Here is a 24,335-nt window from a genome sequence, read left to right as displayed (position 1 = left end):
TGACAGCCAGGCTGGAGGCACCTCGGGGGTGAAGCCGATGGAAGGAGACAAGGGCTTTGATGCAAAAGCTGGAAGGAGCGCTGCAAACCAGCCGGGACGTGGGGCGCTCCCTTCTCCCTGCCCAGCGCGGGGCTCCGATGAGCCCCAGCCGAACAAAAGCCCATTCTCCCAAACCGCCCTGCCCAGCAGATGCTTGTCAGGTCTCACCGCACTGCCGGCAGGCAGGAGGGCTGCGAAAGATGGCAGGGGAGAGCCGGGGGGGCTGGGGAGAGCCGACAGTGCTGCCGGAGCCGGCTGGGGTGAAGGAGATGAGCCCAAGGGCCGGCCAGCCGTGCTGGGAAAAGGCTGCTCTGTGTTGGGCTCCAAGGGCGGCAGGAGGCTGCAGAAATGGGAAAAAGCTACCAGCTCCTGCAAAGATGCTCCGGAGCACCCCACGGTGCCACCCGGGGTGTCCCCGTCCCCCTCTGCCCGCGCCCCGGGGGTGCAACACTATGGGATGTTGCCTCCCTGCTCTCGAAACGGGGAAAAGGTCCTTTAATGGCCGGGAACGCGTTTTATTTGTTTTTACTGCTGCACAATCAGGGCTGGAACATAAGCAAAGGCCGGAACTAGGCTGGGGAGAAGGAGACTTTCTAGAAAATACACATAGAGAGACATGCATAAACATACAGATATTATACATGCATGCACACTTCTCTCTCCCTTTTTTTTTTTTTTTTTTTTTGCTGAGCTGGCGAGAACGGTGGGAGCAGAGCCAGGAAAAACAAATCAGTCCTACCATCCCATTCAGGAAGTTTCACTTTAAACCAAACCAGATGATGGCTCCAGCCCTCGGATACGTTTAACTGTGAGATAACCAGCCTGCAGCACAACACGCCAGGGCTGTGGCCAGGAGGGGAGTCAACAGTCCCAATTTTCCCCGCGGCTGCTCGGTGTCACGTATGCACCAAGCCCTCCCTGCAGAGAAGCAGGGGCTGGCATGGGGGTTTTTCCTAGGAATGCCTCCCTCTGTCTCGCTGCTGCAGAGAAGTTCCCCTTTGGTGTTTACATGGTGCTGGCGAGCTCTCGGTGGCCGGGGACAAGGCTGAAGTCACACACCGAAGGGCACGTGGAGCGGTGGGGAAGCCGCGGAGCAGGGGAAGGCGCCCGCCGCGGGCTGGACCCGGCGTTTGCTCAACCACAGGAAGAACTTGTTTGCAGCCCCAGATGGTGATCACATTGTGCCACGAGACCAGGAGGATGGAAAGAGCTCCCGAGAGCTTTGTTTAGCTCTTGTGCAACTCTGGACTCCCAGCCCACAAGTTAACCCTCCCGAGCCACCGTGGGCTTGTTCCACCCCTGCTCTGCACTGTACAAGAGATACAGTAAGATCAGCAATGCCCAGGCATGGCTCTCGGGACAGCCCTAAGCATGCAAAACCCTGTAAGGTCACCAAAGAAGGGTGTGAGGATCACACAAGAAGGTCCCCAGCTCAAGATCATGCCAAGCCAGTGAGAGATGAAACTCCAGAGCTCTTGGTGCCAGCTACCAGACTGAAAATGCTCCCTTACGCATGGCTGATCATTGAGGTAGAGCCCCGGGGAACAGATTGTGACTGGTGGCTCAGTGATTTTGCTCAGTCATGCACAGCTATGTGGTGGTTTGGTCCACAAAGTTCACCCCTCCTCCCCACAAAGCCAAATGCACCCAACGGTACCTCCATCCTAACTCTCCCAAAATAACCATGAATATCCAAGAAGCCCCTTTACAACGTGACTTTCTGCATCTGCCAGCACATTGGTACCCAAAGTGGGGGGAAAAAATGAAGTCCAATATTACTTCCAAAGGCACAATCTGCCTACTGCATTCATTGCTCTAAGAGCATCTGGTTTGTTTGGTTTTTTTTCTTAACCATCCACACACGCAAGACCTGGAATGCAGGTGAGATGCAAACCCCGGTTGCTTGGGCTGTTTTTCCCAATATTCACGCCTCAGCAGCGATACACACCAGCAGCAGTTTCCAGTGCTTTGCTTGGTTTCTCAGATGACCGTCAGTAAAACTTAACTGGCAGTTGCCAGCTTCAGGCTGTAACTGGGAAAATGCGCCCACTCAGCTCCAGAGCGGTCCAGGAAAGCATTCCTAATTCCCCCTCCCATTCCCAGCTGGATTGGGGGAGGCAGGGAGGGGAGAAAAGAGCATCAATTGAGGCTTTCACTTCCCAGCAATGATGCTCATCTGCCACTGAAAATTAACTCCGTGTGCGTCTTATTTTCGCTGTGGTTTGCTCTCCGTGGCTGCCAAAAGGGAAATGATACCCCTTCCCCCATGTGCTCATCCCACGGCTGCGGCTGCAGGAGCTGGGGGCTCCTCAGGTCTCGGCACCGTCGTTACTGCCTGACCTTGTCCCGGCTGCGCTGCATTTACTGGCATGGGAATAAAGACCTCTCTGCACTTCATGGGGATTTTCTAAGGACGTTCGCAGGTAGAAATAAGTGGGTTTCTTTGCAGAGAAATGTTCGCTCCCAGAAGATATAGGAACAGAGAGCCTTAAATCAAAAGGACCCAGCACCCGCATTCTGCAGGTGCAAAGACCCCCAGGGCGGCATTTGGACCCTGCCCTGGGCTGCAGTACTCATTGCATGGGCTGCAGCACCCACTGCACGGCTGCGGCACCCCTTGCACAGGCTGCAGAACCCTTTGCATGGGCTGCAGAACCCTTCGCATGGGGTTTTGCAGGGGTGCGAGGCTGCGGGAGGACAGGGCTCAGCCAGCGACTCACCTCCCGGGCTGGTCGGGGTATTTGTGTTTGCAATATGCCTCTAGCGACGCGTACACCTTCTCCCGTAACGCCTCCACTTCAGCTGGGTTGGAGAGACCTTTTGAGTCTGAAAGGCAACGAAAGGACCATCAGCCAAAAACCTCCCGGCTTCCCAGGCAGGTCAGGACCCCCCAGGCCCCTCCATCTCTCCCATCATCACCAGCCCAGGGCACAGTGTGGATGTGGGGTGTGAACCCCAGGAATTTGGGGCAATACTTAACAACTCCCAGGGTGCATTCAAGCCCTGAAAGGTTTGCCCTGTGACTACAGATCTGTTTTACCCTATCTCATACCCCAACCCCAACCATTCTGGATCATTCTGGTGGTCACAGACCCTCATTTAAAGGGTTTAAGTCCCCCTAAGGTCTTGGGTTTGTGGGGTTTCCCTTGCAGCATGAAAAGCCCTTGCTCTGGCAGGTGTCCCGCGACACAGTGAGGACCTGGTTTTAGTAGGGTAAAAGGGACGGTCAAGAGACCGGTATCCCCAAGAAGATGCGAGCCTCTCCAGATTCCCCTTCTTTTCCCATATAGGGCTAATCTCCAATTACAGACAATAAATTACTGGTGGTTACAAGGGGCAGGGGGGAAGTCAAGCAGAAAAACAAGCCCAAGAAATGGCAATAAACCCTGCTGCAATGCCCCGGCCCAGGTTCGGTGGGAAAGGGCACAGAAAGAGCTGTGCGTGGGCACAAACGATGCTCCTGCGAGGGCAGGGAGGGGAAGGGGTGGCCGCAGATGGGGAGGTCTGTCCTCAGCTGCCATCTGCTTTTGCTCTGGACTGACCCGCTCGAAAATCCAGAGAACCCCCCAGCAGAGCTGTACAGGTATCTGCAGGCTGGCAGTTTATCTCCTGCTGCAGCAGGGCTTTGCTCGTTGAAAAACTAAGCAAGCTGCAGGCAAAAAACCAAAGTTCTTGTGTATTTTAGGAGCACGTTTCATGCCCCTCACCCTCTCCAGGCTCTGTAGAATGCTTTTCTATAAACACAGCTAATAAAAGCCATTGGATGTTGAGATCAGGAGAATAATGTCTGTGCTCTAACTTTCCTCTAATCCCTACCTTTGTCTTAAAGGATATCTAGATTCATTTTTGCTCCTACTCAGGGACAAATCTCTCAAGCACCAGATCTTTCTTAGTTCGGGGTCAGCGGAAACACTGAAAATATGCAGACTGGGTATGTTGATCAAGCCAAAGCCCCTCAAGCTCGGCAGAGATCTCATCAGCAGGAGCCAGCTCCAAAAGCAATCTTGCCTCTCTTCCATCTTGCCCCATCCTGGGGAGTTTGGTGCCCTCAGTTATTTGCGATGGAGCTTTATAGGTAAGAAAATGAGCCAAAAGGAAGGAGCATCAGCCAAGAGAGGACTGGAGAGAAGGTAACGGCATGTACCGGGGTTGAAGAGGACAATGGCTCGCAGGCAGCCTAGCTCCGTCTTGTCCATCTGCATGTCTCGCATTTTTGACACGAGTTCTGTCAGTACTCTGCAAAGGACACAGAAATTACAGGCGTCAGCATTAAAAAGAAATTAATAAACACCCATGTGTCAGACCCAGAGAAAGGTCCTCCGGTGCCTGGTTAGTGAAGTCATGGGATAGCGCTCGCTCGTACCAGCTAAGGATATGCCCTCATTTTCCTCCTGTATCAAAAATAGCTCATTAGGAACACCAATAGTTCCTGTGAGATACAACAGGGACCATAAAAACTGGCTTCATACATTCTCTGAGAGGCTTTGGCACCTCAGAAAGCTGCCTAAAAATAAAAAATAATAATAAAAAAAACCACCTCAACAGGTATCTCAAAGCAATTTCCTCTGCCGGTAATTTTTATTACTCCCTTTGCTCTTACTGCAGGTGTCGGTCTTGAAATATTTTCCACTGATTGCCCAGTTTTTCCTGTTGTATCCTGCAGTGAAGTCATGATCTTGCACTTATGACCTCACAGGAAACAAATGATGTCACCCAGGTCTGAAGAACAATTTCCTTGCAAAGCAAAGCAGCAAAGGTGATTTGGTTTCAACTAAACTTGTCTCACGATGAGTCTCGGGCAGAGAAATGAGCCGACATTTAAGTGGTGTCTGGAGCCACACTGCGGGTCAAACACCCTGCAAGTCTGGCTTGAAACCGCTTTCCCAAAGCAGGAGATTAAAGAGCCCTCAGGATACGCATGTGGAACCTGCTGGCTATTTTTTGTGCTTTTCCATTGTGAAAATAAAATCACGTCTTGGTCCAATTAAAGATGAAAAGAAATAAAGAAACGGCCTCCTCGTAACATTAGAAGGCATCTGGACCCCATGAAAGAGGCTTTGATTTGCACTGGGCAGCCTTCTCCCTGACTATTTCAGGCTGTTGGTTTGCACAGGTTTAAGAGGAGGAATTTAATGTTGTTGCTTGCGGGAAGGACCACGACATTTCCACGCGTGCCGTGGGATGGACAGGGCTCCTCCGACCACAAGCCCGAGTACCAACGCATCCCCATCCGACCCCTCGAGCAGGTTGCAATGCGGGGAACGGAGGTGCACCGGTGCAAAGACAAAGATGGGGATGTCCAGAAGGTCACCTGCGATGCGTTCCCCACCGTCCACCCCTCCCTCTGCCCACCTGTCGAAGATGGCCCCGACGCCAGCGCTGTGCGCGCTGTTCCGGTGCACGTGGAGCCCGGTGGCCAAGAGGATCCCGTCTTTCACTGCTATGGAGCGGTGGGAGAAGGAGGCGATTAGGAGCTCATTCCACCCTGGGGAGGAGAAAACAACCAAGGCTGCAGGTTAGAGCCACGGGGTTCCTCAGCGGGTTCGGGAATCAGCAACGTCACCTCCCCAGCGCTAAAAAGAGAGGAGGAAACTGCTCAGGAATTGTGTTTGCTAGAGTAACGAGGCTGGATATGGGATGGGTGCGGGGAGCCGACCCTTTCTTGGATGTCAGAGAAGGAAAAAAACGTTAAGGAACAGATGCACTAAAAATATAACGCTAATAAGGGAAGCAGTTTCCTCTATAAACCTTGCAGGCACCAGAGCAAACAGCTCTGCCCTGCTCCTCTGGCTGTGAACCTACGAGTGGGTGTGGAGCCCTGTGTTCCCCGCTGACCTTACACTCTGTGACTCTCAGCAGTTAAAGACCTATTAACGCTTTATATCAGCTAATTGGGCTCATTTTCAGGCCGTAATGGGGCACAAAAGTTCAGGCACCATTACTCAGCTGCGTAAACCTGGACCGTGAAAATTCTTGCTTGCAGGTTTGCTGCTTCTGCCATATAAATACTTGGAAGGGATCGTCTCTCTTGTCTCCTGTTGCTGTACAGAGATGTCCCACATCCATGGGTGCTCCAGAACAGCTTTCTGTAGCTGCTTGGAAATCAGCTTTTGTCTTCTTAGTTACTGGATACGACACTTCAGGAGATAGGAAAACAAACCGTCTGAGCCCAGACACGGCGGGAGCAGCCTGGGCTAGTTACAAATGGGGAAGGGAAAAGGAGACGCTCCCCTTCCTAATTGAACACTTCATCAAATTCTTAAATCCATTACTAGGTGAGTTCAAGGATGCCTGAAACAAACCCACAACAAGAAAAAAATGCTGCAAAGTTTGAAAGGTGGACATTTTGGTGACTTTCAACCAGGAGAGACATCTCCAGTGAGACAAGATGGGTCTTCTGCAACACTCATCACGTGGCTGATTTACCTGCCCTGAAAATGTCCTGGTGTCCAGAACACAGGGCTGTTTGGCAGGGTCCAGAAATGTCAGGATATTCGATTTTTTTTTTTTTCCCCCCAGGCTGGAAAAGCAACACAACAACATCCTTCACCTCCTCTCCTGCCACAGAAACAAAATCTTTTCTCCCTGACTGGAATAAATACAAGGTCCATGTGTGCCGTATTTACCTACTGTTGCAGAGATGGGTTGTGCCATTAGAAATGTTGATAAGGAATAAAGTTCACTCTTTCCTAAGTGGCCACAGGATGTTTCCGCCCCAATCACGGGAACATTTATTTGGCTATTTACCGGGTGAGGCCTGGCACTTGCAGAGGGATTGCAACACTGTGAAACCCAAGGAGGATGGAGGAGAAGACGTGGGACTGCACCAGGAGCCTGCAGGACCATGCTCCGTGGCAAGCAGGAAAAATTAGGTAAAATCACGCACAGCAAATCTGAGTTAAAGATCAAACAAGTCTACTCAAATAGTTTTGCATTTCATTTCATGTTCTGGAGAAGCAGAGCAGATTTATTTGACTCTTGCGACTCCTTTCTCACCAAACAAGGTGGCCGCAGCCTCCGGGGATGCTTTGGCTCCTCTGAGGCAGGGAAGGCACCTGGCAGCGCAGTGACCACCGTGTTAATCCGTCTCACTACCAAGTTTCCCCCCCCAGCCCCACAAAACTAACTGCAGCTGTGGAGACGGAGCGCCCAGCATCCTTTGCCAGGCTTGGCCTCGATGCAGATAAAGCATCAGGTTATTCCTGCAAGCGCGGAAACAAGAAAACCCAGGGAAAACAGGCTTAAAAAGTTGGGTCTCCTTCTCCTCCAAAAAGCTCAGAGAGGGAAGATTTTTAAATGATTCAGGATTAGGGGAAAGCTACTGCCGGCCCATCCAGCACCGCTCCTCCAAAGATGCCTGCTCCACTTATTTTTGCCTTGAAGGATGCATGACTGAGCCTGACTGATGCTCTTAGCTAAATTTTAATACTTAAATATTTCATGTGCTGCTGTTCTCAGTAGGTCGCCCTCCCCACTCAATAATACATAGAGCCACTGGTTAAAAGGCTTGGGGGGGTTATCTGAGGCCCCAGCAGAGATGCTCGGAGCAGGGAGCCCATCGGAGCCCACCTCATGGCCGCAGGGTTTGAGCCACCACGAAATGTGGGATGCGATGGGGTCTGCAGCCCCAATCCTGCCCCGTGGAGCGGCCCCTCCAGGATGCCGGCTCGGAGTCATAACAAGCACCAGCACAAAGGAGAAACACCAGGTCAGAAAGCCTCCAGTTCAGCTTTCATTGGCCTTCTTCTACAGAGAAAGGAAAACCTCGAACTGTTGCTGCGGGTTTTGTTTTCATTTCACAAAAGGCAGCTTTTTGTCTGAATCCAGTTCTTCCCCGCGCTATTTGCAGAAAGCCCTCCAAGATTTCTATAGAGATGCTTCCCCTGCTCATCCACTCTAACAAGAGGCTCTAAAGACCCTCTTCGAAAATACACTTCTTGTATTTCCAGAGAGGGCCGTGAGCCAGCTCTGGCAATGCCCACACCCGTGGAAAAGCCAGAGGGGCACCTTCACCCACGGGCTACCAGGAGCCATCCAGGGAGGACATGGGACTTGGCCAAGTCTGCAACGAGAATAAAACCCCCAAATTCTCCATTCCCAGACTATGGCTGTAAGCACTAGATGAAATGTGACTACAAAAAAATCTCCTTTCAGTAATACAAGAAGAGTGGAAAACCTACACCAGTAAACGGTGAGACTTAATCGCCCAGAAACCATCGAGGTCAAGGATTTCAGAGAGGTTGCGAGAGGGACTGGGTATTTGTATGCAGGACCAAGGTATGCAGTTACACTGGTTGACGGTCAATAAAAAAATTGCAGCAAGTATTAGGATTCATGCCTTTGGTCTACAGTCAGCCTTATTAAACAGAACGACAGCTAGTGTTTGTGTGGGGGAAGGGGGAAACTCTGATCCCATCGTCTTCCTACTCTGGAGCCCTTACACCTTCTCCTGAAGCCGCGTGGACAGACCTTGGACCAGAGGAATTCTGGCAGTTCCTACGTTTTGTGTTGAAGTGAATACTTCGAACTACGTTCTTAAAGCACTTTCCTGCTCAATTTCATGGGCATTTATTTTGGGGCACACATTTTCTACAGTAAGAAGCCATGAACGCTGCCAGCAAGGTGGATCTTTACAGGGGCCATTAACTCAAGGCCAGAAGAGGAAGAGGAGCACACACCCTGCAGGGTTTTCCCCTCCGGAATTCCCATAAAAGTGCATTTTGGGGAAACAAGAGGAACTTTTAAAACTATCGGGGACTTCAGAGTCCTTGGCCTGCTCGGGTTTGGTTGCCGGGCTGGTTCACCATCTTGCCCTGCCCTGAGGCTGCACCTCTGCTCCGCATCAGACTCCTCCATCATTCCCTTTGCAATTCCCTTGAGCACCTCAAATAGCCGAGGGTGGTTTCTCCCATTGCCAAGGGAGAGCTGGGTGCCACCGCCAGCCATCAAGATCTTCTCACTTCCCCTCCCAGCCTCACCCCGGAGTTTGTCATTTGCTGGAAGCCGCTTCGTCCGTCCCACCGACAACTTGCCTTCCCCTTGGTTTAAGGGAGCAAAACTCCCTGCTGTGCCAAGCCAAAGCCTTTTTAATCATTTATCTGATGATTTGAGCTATGCAGAGACCTTCATGCCTAAAATGCACCCTCGTCAAGCTCTGCTCTTGATTTCTTGCCCTCCCTGGTCTTTGTGCATAACCTGTCAGCAGCAGGGGCTTGAATTCACTTGACAGGAGAAGACCCTTTTTACAGCTGTTTTTCACCTCCCAAAGCCTCTGTTCCTGCAGACCCCCTGCCACATAAGGAAATTTCAAACAAGCCCAGAGAATTTCATTTTCATCTTGGTGGGTGGGAGAAGGAGGCTGATATATTTTTTCTCCCCTTTCTGCTTTTAATTACGATCAAACATTTTAGTTTGATGAAATTTCATGGAGCCCCAAGCCCACTTGGTCTTTCAAGTCTCGGCTTGCAAGGAAGGCGGCGCGTAGCTCCCTTGGTTTACATACCCCAGCACACATCTCTGAGCACTTTGCTCATCAGAGATGAAGTCGGGCCATTTTTCAGCTGATTGGCAGCTGGTGCAACATTTTGGATCGCATTCAGCAACACGTCCCTTGGGGCTTTTTAAATCCTACGTAGCAATTGAATTATCAGAGGCTACTACTCAGAATCTGTTAATGCCTTTCGAGTCGCTGGGACCTAAATCTAAGTGTAATTCAGTCCCACAGCGCCGTGGCAGAGCCCACGCGGGGACGGTCCCCACTCACCTGCTCTGAGCAAAATGACCTGGTCGTCCAGGGGCAGCTCGGAGAAGTGCGGGATCCTCTTGGCCCATTCCACCAGGGTGAAGAGCTGCTTGTCTGCTGCCTGGCATATGTTCGTCACCGGGTCATTGGGCTGCCAAGAAAAGGAGATCAAAAGGCTCAGAGAAGGCAGAAGAAGGAGAATAAGACAGGCTGGAGGAGCAGCTGAAGGGACTTGCTGCTCACTGCTGCAGGAAGGACCCCAAAGTTGGGAGCACCTCAGAAGTGGCCGTTATCAGTCACGGGGAAAGGTGGTGACTTGGCTTCTCCACCACATGGTTTGAAATAGTTTATAGCAAGAGCCACAACAGGAACTAGGAGTGCTGAGCCCCAATATCCATCACAGTGACTGATGGACCAAAGGAGCTCCAGCCCAGGGAAGGGCAGGCTCCCACGCCCGCGCAGCACGTCCCCCGTGCCAGCATTCCCCAGCTCGATAAACCAGCACCAGAGGGGGCATTACAGAAAAAAAAGAGAAAAACCCTTTCCTTTGAAATACTACCCAGTAACAAAAACCATCTGCTCTCAAGGAGAACAGTCAGTCTAAACACACCAAATCCCTGTTTAAAGGAACTGCTAACAGCTCAAGTGGGCTTGTGATTAGGAACTGGAAGAGCCTGTCTAACCCTGGAGAAGACAGACCTTGCTAGCACAAGTGTGTCTATAGGGTTTAGTTCTCCGGACAGGGATGCATGAGCCCCCCCACATATCCCACTGTAATCCCTGCTGATATCTCACAGCTTTGATTGTACGATTATTTTTCCTTCTATGTCCTTAAAAGAGCAGTTTCCAGATCGGAGGAGGAGTGTTTACTTCACTCCTGGACCGCAGGGGGAAGGGGTGTGAATCCAGAGGCAGAGCGGACGCGAACACCAGCATAACCTCTCCCTCCAGCAATCCCGGTTTCTGTAGGACGAGGCCATTCCTCATCAGGAGCTGGCAAACCCCTTTCCCAGGCTGAGCAGACGCGGACCACGCTGCTGAGTGTCACTGTTGTCCCCCGGGCCCCTGCTCAGTCCTCTCTGCTGTCCCTTGGCAGCAAACACAAACTCTGTGCCTCGGTGGCCAATATCTCCCATTCTCCACGCTTAAAATAACCAGCATCTGGCAAGCTCAGGGGCACCCGCCTTCGAAGTATTTTCACCTGTTGCACGCGGAGATGGATGGGAATGGGCTCGCGTTCAGCATCGCAGCAGTTACAGGGTTTTCCCTCCTTGCTCTGCCTGACTCCAGCAGCTCCCCGAGGGCTGCAAGGCCAGAGGAGTCTCGCTCCAAGGGAGCTGGGGCTCTTCCCTGGGGAAGGAGACGTGACCAGGGACTGGGCTTTTCGCCAGGAGAGGGAGATAAGATGGGATTTCCTCTGGACAACAGGAAAACCCTGAACTGGGTGTGAGGAGCAGCCCGATGGAGAACTGAGGCATCCCGGCTCCGCAGGGTGGGCACAACTTAGGGGAGACCCCATGCTCCAGCAGAACCTGACACGCAAAGCAGTAAGTGCCTGCACAGCCCCATGAAAGGGATATTTTAGGAAAATTAGGTGTTTTTTCCAAAGCCTTTATCAGGGGTTGCTTGTGGGCAGGCTGTCACCATCTCTAGGACTTGCCATGATGCAGAAAGCCAGGCTCCGGGTCTCCCAGCCCAGGCTGTGTCCCCGCTGCTCTGCAGGCAGCACAGGCTGTACCCAGCCTTCCGTGCTTCGTACAAAGCCTCGTCAAGGGGCCCAGCCTTTAATTACACCTCAGACGGCAGTTCCTGGAACCACCATGGTGCTTCCTGGCAGAACTTAATCACCGGAGCTCGAGAGGCAGCTGAAAGTATCATCCCTGCGGGCTGCAAGAGCCCTGTCTGTCTCCAGGAGGGGATCTGCAAAGCGGTGCTAGAAACCCTCCCCGTCCACGGTAAGCAAATCCCCCCCTGCAGTAAATAGCAGGGGCACGGTGCCGGAGTGTGACAGAATGAAAGGACACGCAGGCACCTGATCCTTCTGGAAAACTGGAGCTTGGAGGCATCTTCCAGAAAATGGTGACTTGAAACCAGCCACTCAAAGGCCAATTAAGAGCTAATGGAGATAACGCCTCTCAGTTACAGGCTTTGCCTTTCAGTGGCCAGGAGCCCATCCGAGGTGGTGCTTACGCTGCAGGAGCCCAGCTCCGGAGGGAGGTCCTTCTGCTTTGCCAGCCTGGCACTGGCACTGATTTCTTCCACCAAGGACAGTGTGGCATGCACGGCTCTGTCCTGACACACTGATCGACGCCAGACTGGATGGAGTGCGTTGATGGTTTGAAGCCCATGATGGGGAAAAGGGAGCACACAGGGGTGTGATCCCTGTGGGTGGCATGGACAGGATGGGAAAGGATGCTGAGCCAGGCAAAATGCAACTAAGACAGAGAGATGTGCCCCTGCAAATCTGCTCTCCTGCCTCGGATGGCAGGAGAGCGCCAAGACGAGTGTTTTGATGACCACCACTAAAACACTCTCTTGAGGCAATTGCACCAGGAGCCCCTGGTAACAGCTCTTTCAGCCACTGCAAATAGCTGCTAATTGTGATGCTTGTCTGGCTTCTGACCATAGCAAAGAGGATAAACCCTCTGGGAGGTTCCCACAAGGCTGCAGGATTCCTCTACACTGTGTGTCCCAGGAAGCCCCCAGACCCCATGTGATCCCGGTCCCTCAGGAGGACTGGCCATACACCCTCGGCAGGTACCTGTCCTTGGGTGCGAGGACGGGTTTGCCTCTGCCCTGCGTCCTCGGCAACCGCGAAACGGGGCTCCTGCAGCGTAAGCACCACCTCGGATGGGCTCCTGGCCACTGAAAGGCAAAGCCTGTAACTGAGAGGTGTTATCTCCATTAGCTCTTAATTGGCCTTTGAGTGGCCGGTTTCAAGTCACCATTTTCTGGAAGATGCCTCCAAGCTCCAGTTTTCCAGAAGGATCAGGTGCCTGCGTGTCCTTTCGCTCTGTCACACTCCCCAGTCACGTACTTGGAGCAGCACACTTCACCAGCAACGATGTGTTTCGATACCAGGGCTCCTGGAACAGGCTGCAGACCCCCGCCCTCCCCTTTTATCAGCTCTGAGGACTATGCTGAAGTCCCACAACTGTATCCCAAACTGTCCTTGGTGTCCCACCAGTGCCAGCCTGGCCAAGCAGAGGGACCTCCCTGAACCAGAGCTGGAATCTCTGCTCTCAGAGCAGCCAAGGGCACTGTGGCACAAGGTGACAGTCACGGATGTGACAGCATCTGGGCGAGGAGGGTGTTAACTCCTCCAGCACCCTGCCACCTCCATCCAGCCTGGCAGAGCCTGCTGGAAACGTCCTTGCAAGCGCTGGAGCTCTCCAGCTCACCGGCAGTATTCAGTGCAGAGGGACCAAGGTGCAAGGGCGCAAACAGAAGGACCCAACATACCAGGCTAATAGGAAACAGCTTGTGCTTTACCCCGTCTCTGCTTTTCCATCACACGGGCTCTCCAGGGAGGGCTGGGAGGAGGGCAGCTCCTCCTCCGTCTTCCCTGGCCTCAGCCAGTGGCCTCGTCACTGCGAGCTGCTGATCTCATACATCTGCTAAACCTGCTACAAATGTCACCTCACCGACAGAAGCCGCTTGGCAATAACGGGGCATTTCAACAAGCCTCCTGCTTCTATTTAGATGCACTACGCAGCCTTGTTCACAGTAATGCGTGTTGAATTATGCAGGAACCAGCTTTCAATTTGCTACAGGAGGCTGAAGAGACGCAGCGCCAGACGAAGCCATTTATTTCAGCTCGCTCTCTAGGGTTTGTTTTCGAGTCAGCACAACGCCGGCTACAACTCCCCTGAAGTATTTTTAATCTTGATAGCCGTCAGAGACTCTCGCTAACCACGGCTGGGACGCCTCCTCCAAAACAAAGCCCCTTGCAGCTTCAGGGCGATGGGACCCTCCGGCTGGAGGGTATGGGTGTAACCCCAAATGCAGGGGAGCACCGTGGCCTTGCGTGTGCTTCTGGAGAGCTTCACTGAGGAATTGGCTCTGTCCATAGCATGAAGCTTTATGAACTGAAAAGCCTCACTTAGCAAGCCAGCCATAAAGTGTCCTTGTAGGTCAAGGCCAAAAAGAGCATCCCATAGAGGCACTCAAAACTTAAGACTCCTACAAGGAGCGACCTGACTCTGAGATCTCCTGTCAAGCCCTGCCAGATAAGGTATTCCCGGCTCAATCCTCCAGCCTCATATGAAGAAAGAGATAAAGTATTACTGTAGCAGAAAATAAATACTGCAGAGTCCTTCTACTTCCCCCAAAATAGCTGCATTTCACCATCTCAGCCTCAGAGACACCTCGCAATGGGAAATGCAGAGGGATATTTCAGCATACGATCCTGCTCTCCCAGGTCAGCCTGGCAATAACTACAGGGTATTGGGGTAATTTCTACCCTCTGCAGCCCTGATGACACCTTGCAGCGGTGGTGTCCCCTCCTGCTAACAGCCCATGCCGGCCAGAGGCATCGCCATAAGGCAAATGGGAAATTAAACACGTACAGCTGACCCTGACCCCAAAAGCACCTGCACAATGGCACACAGCTATTTATTTTTTTCCTCTCCATCTCTTTGTTTTGAGACTTCCCAGTCCCTCAGTATCCCAGGGCTCCCCCGGCGTACAGGGTAATCAGCTGCTGCATTAGTTGCCTCAGTTGCAGCCCTGCCTGTTACAGGCATTCCCTGTTCCCATGACTTTCACGGGAACAGGGGCTATTGAGGAATGGGGATCGCATCCTAAATGCTGCCTAGACTGGGCAGCAAGTACTTTCCGTGCTCTTTGTGAGGGCTTTGCACAGGGTCTGTTCTAGATACACAATTTCAGAGGGTAGGTTGGAGGCGGCTGCTTTGCAGGGAGTTTTTCTCTAAGCAAGGCTTTAACCTGCTGATAAGGGAATCCCTTAAGAAAAGGACCAAGCCAGTTTCCCTCCTCAGAGTTTCTCACTCTTTTCCTATTTCCCTGTCAACTATCTCTTGTTTACACAAGATCCTTTTAGAGCTTCAAGCAGGCCCAGTTATAATGCAAGCTTCTGAATGGGAAAGGAACTTGAAAGCAAACTTCTCCAGATTTTCTCTTCTTAGAGACAAGCAGCTGTAGAGTTCTGCATCTGGAAACTCACGCCCCGATTTTACAGCTCTTATCTCTCCACACTTCAGCCACACAGGTCTGTTTATTGGCTTGATTGGACTCTGAGCTCTTCAGGGCCTGGAGCCTCTTCCTGCCTTTTAGCACTAAGGGCTGTTAACTAAAACAAAATCACCTCTGTGAGCCCTTCTAATTATGCCTTACAGTATCTGTTCCTTCGTTATGGCTGTGACACAGACAAGTGCCAGTGCTGCACAGGGGCAGAGGGGTTTGCTTGTCTCTTGTTTTCATCTAAGCTCACACACGGCATCTACAGCACAGCTCGGAAGCTGCATTTCTCAGCTCTGCTTATTGCTTTTCCCCTGAGATAACCACTCTCTGAGCTGGGCTCACTGCTGTAGTCCTGCTAGGTCAATCCTGAGGCCCCACAAACCATCCCTGCTGCCCTGTGTGCCCGGCACGGGGACAAGGACAGAGCTGCCTTACCGAGCTCGGCGTCAAGCCCATATTTGCTTCAATGTACGTCTCTGTCTTTGGCTCCACGGCGAGTTCAGCTTCCAAAATCTTTTCCACGGGCATGTCCTCGTTAGCGCTACTTGTTGACTCCACCTCGTTCTCGTTGCGGTCCTTCCCCCGCTGCCTCTCCTCCTGGACGGCTGAGGGGACAGAGAAGGGACAGTGTCAGCCTCGGGCTCCCGGCCACGGTGTCACGGGCTGAGCTGGGACCCCGAAGCTCCACGGAGCTACAGGCGTTACTTGGCCATGAAAACCTAAAGCATCCTCAGTCCTTGTGACCTGCAGGAGTGCACACACATCTGACGCCTTGCTCTCCCACCTGATCTTTCCACCACCGTGGTCAGAGGGTCTCGGGCTTGGACAGTCCCAGGGGGTGTGAGGTTTGGGGAAGGCAGCAGGCAGCCCTGGCCTGGGAGAGCTGCTCCGTGTGCCCTCCCCTGGGAGCACGGCGAGCAAGGCTCCTGTCAGACATGGCTTCGGTCGGGAAACTGCCCTTTCTGCAGAGGGAGGAGTCCTGGTAGCAAAAAGCTTAGAGATACATGATGAAAAGCAAAGGATTCTACATGGAGAGTCACCACGGGAGAGGGAAATGGATGCATACTGCTGCAGGGGAGCAAAACAAGGAGGTGAAGTGATAGCATTAAGGAATCCTAAATAAAAGACAAATCGGTCAGTTTAAAGCATAAATCCAGGGTTCCGCCACCTTCTGAGCCTGCTAGTGCTGTGTGTCCGAGGAGGTCATGTCATGGGGCCAGTTCCCTGGCCCCGCAGTGATGCTAACGGCTGCCAGGAGGCTCCGCGGCAGGACAGTGTGACCGTGGGACAGGAGCAGGGACCTGCCGGCAGGAGATCTATGCAAAGCACCGCTCTGTCTCTGGGCAATTTCTGAACAGACAGGAGAGACCTGTCCCAAATCCTGTGTGGTAGGAATAATCTAGCCAGAGGCATGTCACACGCTGACAAGTTAATGTCTGAACAGTACGTAGATGAAAAACGCTTATGAGATGCTAATAACATCATTATTATTAACGATCTCCCTTTGAAGCCAGCACACAGGCTTTTCCCAAACCTGGGAAGCAGCTTTATGCAGACAGTTACACGGGTAACTATCTCCTCAATCATCACGTTACATATCCTAAATCACACACTTTTCCACACACCGCTGTTTCCCACAGGACGTTTTAGCCCAGTCTAGCTGAGAACAGCCCAAGCAACAGGAGTTTCCATCACTCGTCAGGAGAGACAACTCCCTGAACTTATCCAGCTCTTTGTTGCGGATTGAATGAGGCATTCAGTAACGTAAAAGGCGTGCTATTTATTGACAATTATGCTAACACTTTACCCCTCTGTTGAATTTGAAGCTGGTTCTGTGATGTTAAGAGAAAGCAGCAGGGGCACAGGTACAGTTCTAGGGAAAGCAGAGCTGTCCGTCACACAGTAAGGCTTTTTAGGCGATCACTGGGACCAGCTCTCCGTCAAGTGCAAAAATCAAACCTAGAATATAAAACTCATTTCTTAAAAACCAGGAAATTAAAACATATGCCAAAGGAGCCCTGTACGGACACCAATCCCATTAACCCAGCTCCATCCCAGCACGCGAGGGCCTGGGGCTGATTTCCACCTCTCCCCTCCTGCAGCTGCTGCCGCGTTGCCGTTTGCTGCACGCCAACAGCGTTCAGCCTCCTGCCATGTGAAAGCTGTTATGCAAAAAGCACGAGGTTGGTTTTTTTTTTTTCACAAACCGCTCTTAAGTTTCCGGGCTGCAGAGGCTCCCGAGGCCCACACCATGTTTTCCGCTCGGTCTGCCAGAGTCAGGTAAGCTGCTGCTGTCGGAGCTCAGGTTTGTGTCGCGGCTTTTGCCCATCTGGCTCTTGTCTGGCACAGATTCTTCGCTTTTTCAAGCCAACATAAAATCCTGCTTAAATTTCTCCCCTCACCCCTACTCCTGCTTCCTCGATCATCAAAAGGCTAGAAATTTTTGTTTAATGCCAACCTTTCTTCAACAGCACAGATGTACCAAAACTCCTAGGGGCACATTAGAAGAGATAAAACACCTACTAAATAACAGAAAAGCCTAAGAGAAAGGCAAATCCTCAACAAATGGGATTTTATGAAACGACTTAAATGCCAAAGACCCAATGCACAGTCGCAGTGGGTCTCAAGGATAAAGGTACAAAGCTTGGTGCCTTGCTCCGAGATCAACCACCTCCACCGCTGGAAGGGGCGTTAGTCCAAAAAACACAGCCCTGTCTGGGATGGATGCGGGGATGTCATCGAGAGGAGCCCATGTCCTTGTCCTTCCACCTCACCGCTCGGGCTGCAGGTGAGAGACGAGATCCCCTCTTAGAACTGTGCTGTTCCCAATTATGCCGATTTTTCTCATCGTGAGGGCGGCACAGCATTTGACCGATGGTGTGGCTCTATTTATCTTAAATGCAGGAGGCAAGCCAGGCATATTGCTTGCTGCAGCCCAGACAAGCCCCTGCTGCCAGGCAGAGCAGCCCCAAGCTGTGGTTACACCAGCCCCGTCTGCCGCGCCGTGTTCTCAGAGATGATGCTCTCCTCTGGGCTGATGGCTCTGCCAATGCTTTTCTTTTTCTTGAAGGAAGCTCGTATGGTTGAGAGGTTTTCCAGTCTGATTTTCGTAACGTAAGGGAAGCATTTCAACCTTGCAAGCCACTTGAGGAGAAAAAGGAAAAAAGATGTTGCAGTCAGAGGGCTGAGAGGCAGCCCCACCTCCTCCAGCTATGTCTCAGCCGAGCCAAGGACAGAAACCTGTGTTTTCCACGGCACCTGATGAAGAGGCTCTTGTGCCATTCTGCTTCATTTGGCCTGTACTCGCCTAAGGCCGGTTGTTGTAATTTTTCATCTCAAGCTTCTCCAGCCCATCTGCACATCCTCAGGTGATGGTACAGCAAGATATGGACTCCCATGTGTCAAGACCACTTCTCGGTGACCTCCCTCTGTGTAAGAAGCAAAATGTCTCATCCTGTGGATGCAGATGAGCCTCTGCTGCCCGAGTCTGAGGGCTGATGTGCAAAAATGCCAAAACCATCCTCTGCCGGTGTGCACATCATCACTGGACACCTTACCTTTGCTCGTGGTGCAGCATCTGATGGCTCCATCGGTGGGTTTGAGTCCATTGCAAAGTGAGCACTCAAGTGCCCAAACCAACCAGAGTGGTGGCCGCGGTTGAGTAATGAACCTTCCAGCTGCTGGAGAAGAACAAGCTATTCGCTGAGGCTCTGGGGAGGACTCGGAGGACACTGCTGAGCAACCACGGCAGCATCCCCAACTCCTGCCACCTCATCACAAGCCCCGCGATGAACGTCGCGACGTCCCGGCTCTCTGAGCCACGTGAACATCCCTGCATCCCAAACCTCTGGCTAAAGATTTTCTTCCTTTTTAAATCTTGGGCTTGTGGGAGAGAAACCTGATGTTGTGACCTGCAGACTAATTAGATTTTAAAAAAAAAAAAAAAAAGAAAGGATGTCAAGTGCACACTCTGCTTTTAAAGCCTGGTCATAGAGGCAACGCGGGTGCTCGCAGCCGGGTCCCCACACTGTGGCACTGCCACCCTCGGCAGGCACCGAGCTTTGTGCCAGAGGAATGTTAACAAGGGGAGGAAGAGGCACAAAGGGGATGGGATTTTGAAGGCAGAGGCTTTTCTGAAACTCTCATGGGTTGCAGCATCATTTGTTTGCTGGGAGTGAGCTGGACGCTACGCAGCTCCTAATTACCACGTACTCTTCATTAATACAGATGGGCGCTTGTTTCTGGGAGGGAAATCCATCCTTCCAGGAACAATGGTGTGGATGCCTGGCTGGGGTTTGTTTCTTTTCATGGGAGAGGAGGGGGAAGGATAATTCACTCCCACCAAAAATGGAGTTTTTTCTGGGGAAAAAATCCGGCATCTGGAGTCCCTGGGCATGGGAGTGCAGGCACCGATGCTCAGTATGGAACCCGTGGGCAAACAGAAAATGCGCTTTGTAGCCCCAGTTCTCCCATTCTTCTTAGGATGCTCTGAATCTCTCCTGCCTTTGTCTCTGTTCCTCCTTGCCATTCCCTGGCAAATGCAGGGATCCACAGGACAAACAAGGATGATGACGCTTTCCAGAGCGCTCCAACATGGATGAATTTTGGGGGAGCGCCCCCGCATCGCCAGAACACATCACCCTCCTCCTGGAGAGCCCAGGGGCTCTGGTGGCCTCCAAGACCCAAACCTGCCCAATCTTCCCCGAGCCTGCAAGTGGGTGGCTGTTTGATTTATGAAGTGTTGGGTGGAGAGTTATTGGGGATTTCTGTTTCACTAGCGGTGGAATTTACTGGGCTCCGCTGCCTTTTTATGAAGCTACGTCTTAGCTGTGTATCATCGGCATCTTGAAAAGCTTAGGCCTGAAGTACCTGTTTATATCAAAAATGGCATGATAGCTGAGGAAACTAATTCGGACAGTGTTTCTTCTGCTCTGCTTTCATATGCCTCCTTTTTTTCAAAGATGCAGCTTCCTACTACTGTAAGAAACCTCAAAAGCTGAGATATAAGAAAGAAGTGGTGGTGTTTTCTCCAACATTTTCAACTGAACACCGCATTTTTTTTAAGATAGGCAAAATACCGCCATGATGATTTAAAAAAGGTAACTTCAGTGAAATGGAGTGTTAAAAACTGAACTGAAACCTTTGCACGCAGTCAGTCCACAGGGGGAATGGCTCTGGAAAACAACAGCAAAAAATCACAAGCTCACGTCACTTTCAAAAGCAGGACACTGCAAAGTAAACAGCAATGAAAGTAAAAAGCAATGAGAGAAAATCACAAACCAAGCTCTTTTTCTCAACCTAAGAGTATCTTTAAAAACAAAAAACAAACCCAGCATCATTTAACCAGCTGGTTTAAAGAGCAGCACTTTAAAAGGATATAAGAAACAAGCTCATTAAGCTGAAAGACATTTTCCGTTCCAAAATTACTACTAAAAATAACTGTGCTCTTGAACTCTGCCCCTTCACTGGGGTATGGCCACTTGCCTGTTTTCACGTTCACTTGGACAGTGGGTTAGAGACCTGAATTCCTGGGTTTTCTCCCCAGATTCCTCTTGCTCCTGTTGTGTTAGTGCAGGAGCTCAGCTCCAAGTCTGGGTTAAAACACGGGGAACCTTCGGTCCCTCTGCACAAAGTGATTTATCTGAGCAGCTCCCTGGAGACATGCGGAGGTCTCCGAGCTGCAGACCAGAGCCGCTCCCTGCAGCGCTGCACAACAAACCCCTCCTAAGTTAAATCCCCAGCTCAGCGGCAGTGCAAGTGAAAAAGGGAAAACCAACCCACAAACACAGGGCAAGAGGAAGAATTATCTCAGGCTGGGAAGTTTAACGAAGTCAGAGACCAGGCGTGCAACCGGACAGATGTCCTGGATCCTCGAAGCATGACTGTGGATCATAGAATCGCTTCAGCTGGAAGAGACCCTCAGGATCATTGAGTCCAACCACAACCTAACTTAACTCCAGCACTAAACCATGTCCCTAAGAACCTTGTCTAAATGCCTTTTAAACCACTCCAGGGATGGTGACTTCACCACTGCCCTGGGCAGCCTGTTCCAATGCCTGACGACCCTTTCTGTGAATAAGTTTTTCCTGATATCCACGGCAGCTGCAGCCATACCCAGGCCACCGCCCTGGTTTAGGAACAATCTCGGGGTTCAGGTACGCAGCCCCTGCCGGGGAGGACAGTGTTCTGGTCTCCAGATGGGCTATGAGTTTCCCAGTAGATGCACCAACATCCATTCCACCTCATCAGCACCAAACACCAGTTAGTGCTGCAGGCTGCAGCCCAGCAAGTGGTAGCTCCCAGTTACCCTGTTTCCCCCCAAATAAGACAGGGTCTTATATTAATTTTTGCTCCAAAAGATGCTTACTTTTTCACATGTATAGCTGCCTGGACACTATTTAAATTGACTTTTTTTAATGAACTGTAACTAGGGTTTACTTTTGGAGTAGGGCTTATCTTCCGAGCATCCTCAGAAATCCTGAAAAGTCACGCTAGGGCTTATTTTCGGGGGAAACAGGGTAACAAACGGGGCAGGCCAGCAGATGCGATGGAGACAGCCTGGCTCCCGCGGGTGTCCGGAGGCAGCAGACGGAGCGGGGCCGGGCTGTGCCGGTTCCCAGCGCTGCTCCCTGCGCGCCGGCCAAGGGCGGCCGGCGGGAGCATGAGAAAGGGCTCCGCGCTGGTATTTCCTGCTCGCTCTGCGATCCGGCGCCGTTGCCAGCGATGGCGGGGCCGGGACCTCGTCACACGAGATAGCGCCGTGCCGCAAGGCGAGGCCGTGGAGCTTGTGGTCTCTCCGATGAGCCCCTTCACCTCTGGAGCTAACCCCGACTAACAGCATCGCATGCAAGATGCCTTCAGCCCGAGACCCTCAGTGTTTTCTCCCACCTCTGCTTAACTCAAAGGCGGTTTCCACTTTTTCCCTTAAAAAACTAACGCTATTGATACACAGACACCTTAGACCCTAATGAGTAACAGATCAAGCAGAGAGAGTTACGCTTCTGGATGCAAACAGCCTTCCCCACAATAATAATCCCCGCTTTAGTCAAGATCCCTGATGGTAATCTTAATTTTGTTGACTATCCGGTATTTAGTGGGAGACAGAGTACGAAAACCAAAGCCTCACACAGCTGGCAGTAATTCATAGGGGAAAAATGTTCCCAGTTGCTTATTTATTATAGCTGCAATACCTCAGAGTCCACGAGGCTCATTCAGCGTGAACGCAGCATCAGGATCTATCTTAAACGTTTTTAACAGGGAGCAGCAAGCAGAGACACACGCACCAGAAGGAATCTTCTGCTTCCACAGGCTTTCCCCTCTTTAAGCCGAGACTATTGGGACCAAACTCTTCCAGGGCTCCATCAGCTGCCCAAGAGGTCCCGTTGATTTACTCCTCTAAGCCAAGCTCTTAGCTATGTAAAAGACCTTTCCTTCTACCCTTCGGGCACGGGATTTTGGGGATGAACGTGGCCCTCACCCCTCATCTTCCCAGCATCACTCTGCAGGTTGCAGCTCTGCTCACCCCCACACGACACCTTTAACACTTATTCTCACCAGAGCTACAGCGCTTAGTTTAGAGGGTTTTACTGTAATTCCATTACAAACAAAAACCTTTGGGCTACAGGAGAGATACTTTCCCAGCAGGAATCTGCTATGGCTTTGCGTAGCTACAAATCAGGTCTCCGGAGCAAGATATTTATTAGGGAAATGAGGCCCATTACCCTGGCTCTGTTACTTAAAAGATGCAACAGTTTACACTAGAGGATAAAAAGCCAGCTATGTTGTATGTATTTAGGCAAAAGGAATTAGAAATGCAAGATTTAGCCCAAAACTGGTTCCCAAACCAGAGATGACGAGGAGGCGGTGGGACTGGTGTAAGGACAAGGACAGGGCTCCTGGCTGGCAGAGCGGATGTGCAGCAGCACTGAGCTGGGATGGACGCAATGGGAAAGGCACCTTTTTTTTGGTGGATATCACAGGTGGATATCACACACGAAACTCAAGAGCTGCTTGAAATCAAAGCTCAGCAAGACCCAGCTTCTCACTCTGAGGTGCAGGACAACACTAAGATAACTCCAAACCTGCCATGAGACACTGTGAATTTTTAGGTTTATAACAAGAGAGAGTTTTATGTGGGGACAAGAGTTTCCCTACGTAGGGATTATATCCCGAACATCTACCGACTGCCAAGGGCTTTCTGCCCTTCTCTGAATCTGAATCAGAAGATCAGCCAGTGCTGCCTGAGTGCACTTCCAGAGTTATGAAGATCCCATCTGTCACACTTTTAAATAATTGGCCGATCGTTATGAATTCATTTGGTATTCATTGTGATAATGTTAATCAAGATGAATTAATAGAGTCCTCATACTGTACGCGCCCCCTGGGGAATTCCACCACCATTTAGAAATTAATTAATGGACCTATAATTTTAGTGGTGCTGCCCATGCAATCACCGTTAATGGTAGGCACAGAGCAGGTACCCAGTCACAGAGTGTCAGTACAGGCTGCAGAGTTTTAATGTTACTGCTGGTGTTGCCTTCCCTACAGACCTTGGCTGAGATGTTCCAGGGGTCTGAAAGGACAGCGGGTCTCCAGCTGCCAGGACAAGGCTCCCGAGGCCATGCCAAGGGTAACGGGATGTTCCACATGCATCTACACCTGCATTGCTCCCCTGAGAAGCAAGTGCTGCTGCTGAACACACAGGAGGCTTCTTGGCTTTTCTTTAGTCTCCCAGGGCTGGAGATCTGACTTTCCTGCCACATATATTCCGTTTTTTCCGGCACACTCCATGGCTCTGCCCATCTGCAAAGCAGCCAGGGCAATGTCTGCACTGCACCACTCATCTTTCGAGGCATCTTCTGACTGTCCTCATCTCTGCGTTTAAGACTCGAGGTTTTCTCTTTCCTACCAAGCTGCAAATGATGCAGACAGGACAAGAAAGACAGGAGGTGAGGAAAGGGTAGAGCATGTGGAGCTGGGAGACACTAGAACTGCTCTGTGGTGATGGCTCCAAGGAGCAGCTTTTAGAAACCTTCTATCAAACAGGAATTGCTTTGGGTGAGCATGGAGAGGGGGCCTTGGGAAACCCCGTCGCTGGAGCGTGGCAGGGTCTGCTCAACGCTCGGCGCAGCCCCAGCGCTGCCCTGCTTAATCAAAGCTCCACGCAGGACTAAGTGCTCTTCAAAGAGACCCGTGGGCTGGGACGTTGCTCGCCATACCAAGCGACTCGGCGAGGGATGGGTTTGGATGGGTTTATCGGCCGGTCAGGGAGGCGAGTGTGGCTGCGGAGATGTAAGGGGAGAAGGCAGCAGGAAGCTGAGCAGCACCACGGGGTCATTTTCACATCGTGTCT

At 51.5% G+C, this 24,335-nt stretch overlaps 1 protein-coding gene across 4 annotated transcripts in view; it reads right to left on the bottom strand.

Annotated features, from left to right (window-relative positions):
• RXRA (retinoid X receptor alpha) overlaps positions 1-24,335 on the bottom strand; it is a 106,194-nt gene that overhangs the window by 5,475 nt on the left and 76,384 nt on the right. For all 4 annotated transcript variants that reach the window (XM_065648561.1, XM_065648565.1, XM_065648562.1 and 1 more), the window contains exons 5-9: positions 15,419-15,588; positions 9,803-9,932; positions 5,392-5,524; positions 4,184-4,275; positions 2,760-2,865 (exon numbers count right to left, since the gene is read on the bottom strand). In XM_065648561.1, the coding sequence (XP_065504633.1) occupies positions 2,760-2,865; positions 4,184-4,275; positions 5,392-5,524; positions 9,803-9,932; positions 15,419-15,588 (631 nt within the window). The remainder of the gene's footprint in view (positions 1-2,759; positions 2,866-4,183; positions 4,276-5,391; positions 5,525-9,802; positions 9,933-15,418; positions 15,589-24,335) is intronic.

This window comes from Caloenas nicobarica, chromosome 19 (genome assembly GCF_036013445.1).
Source record: "Caloenas nicobarica isolate bCalNic1 chromosome 19, bCalNic1.hap1, whole genome shotgun sequence".
Classification (NCBI taxonomy): Eukaryota; Metazoa; Chordata; class Aves; order Columbiformes; family Columbidae; genus Caloenas; species Caloenas nicobarica.
This window is presented reverse-complemented; position numbering and strand designations above follow the sequence as displayed.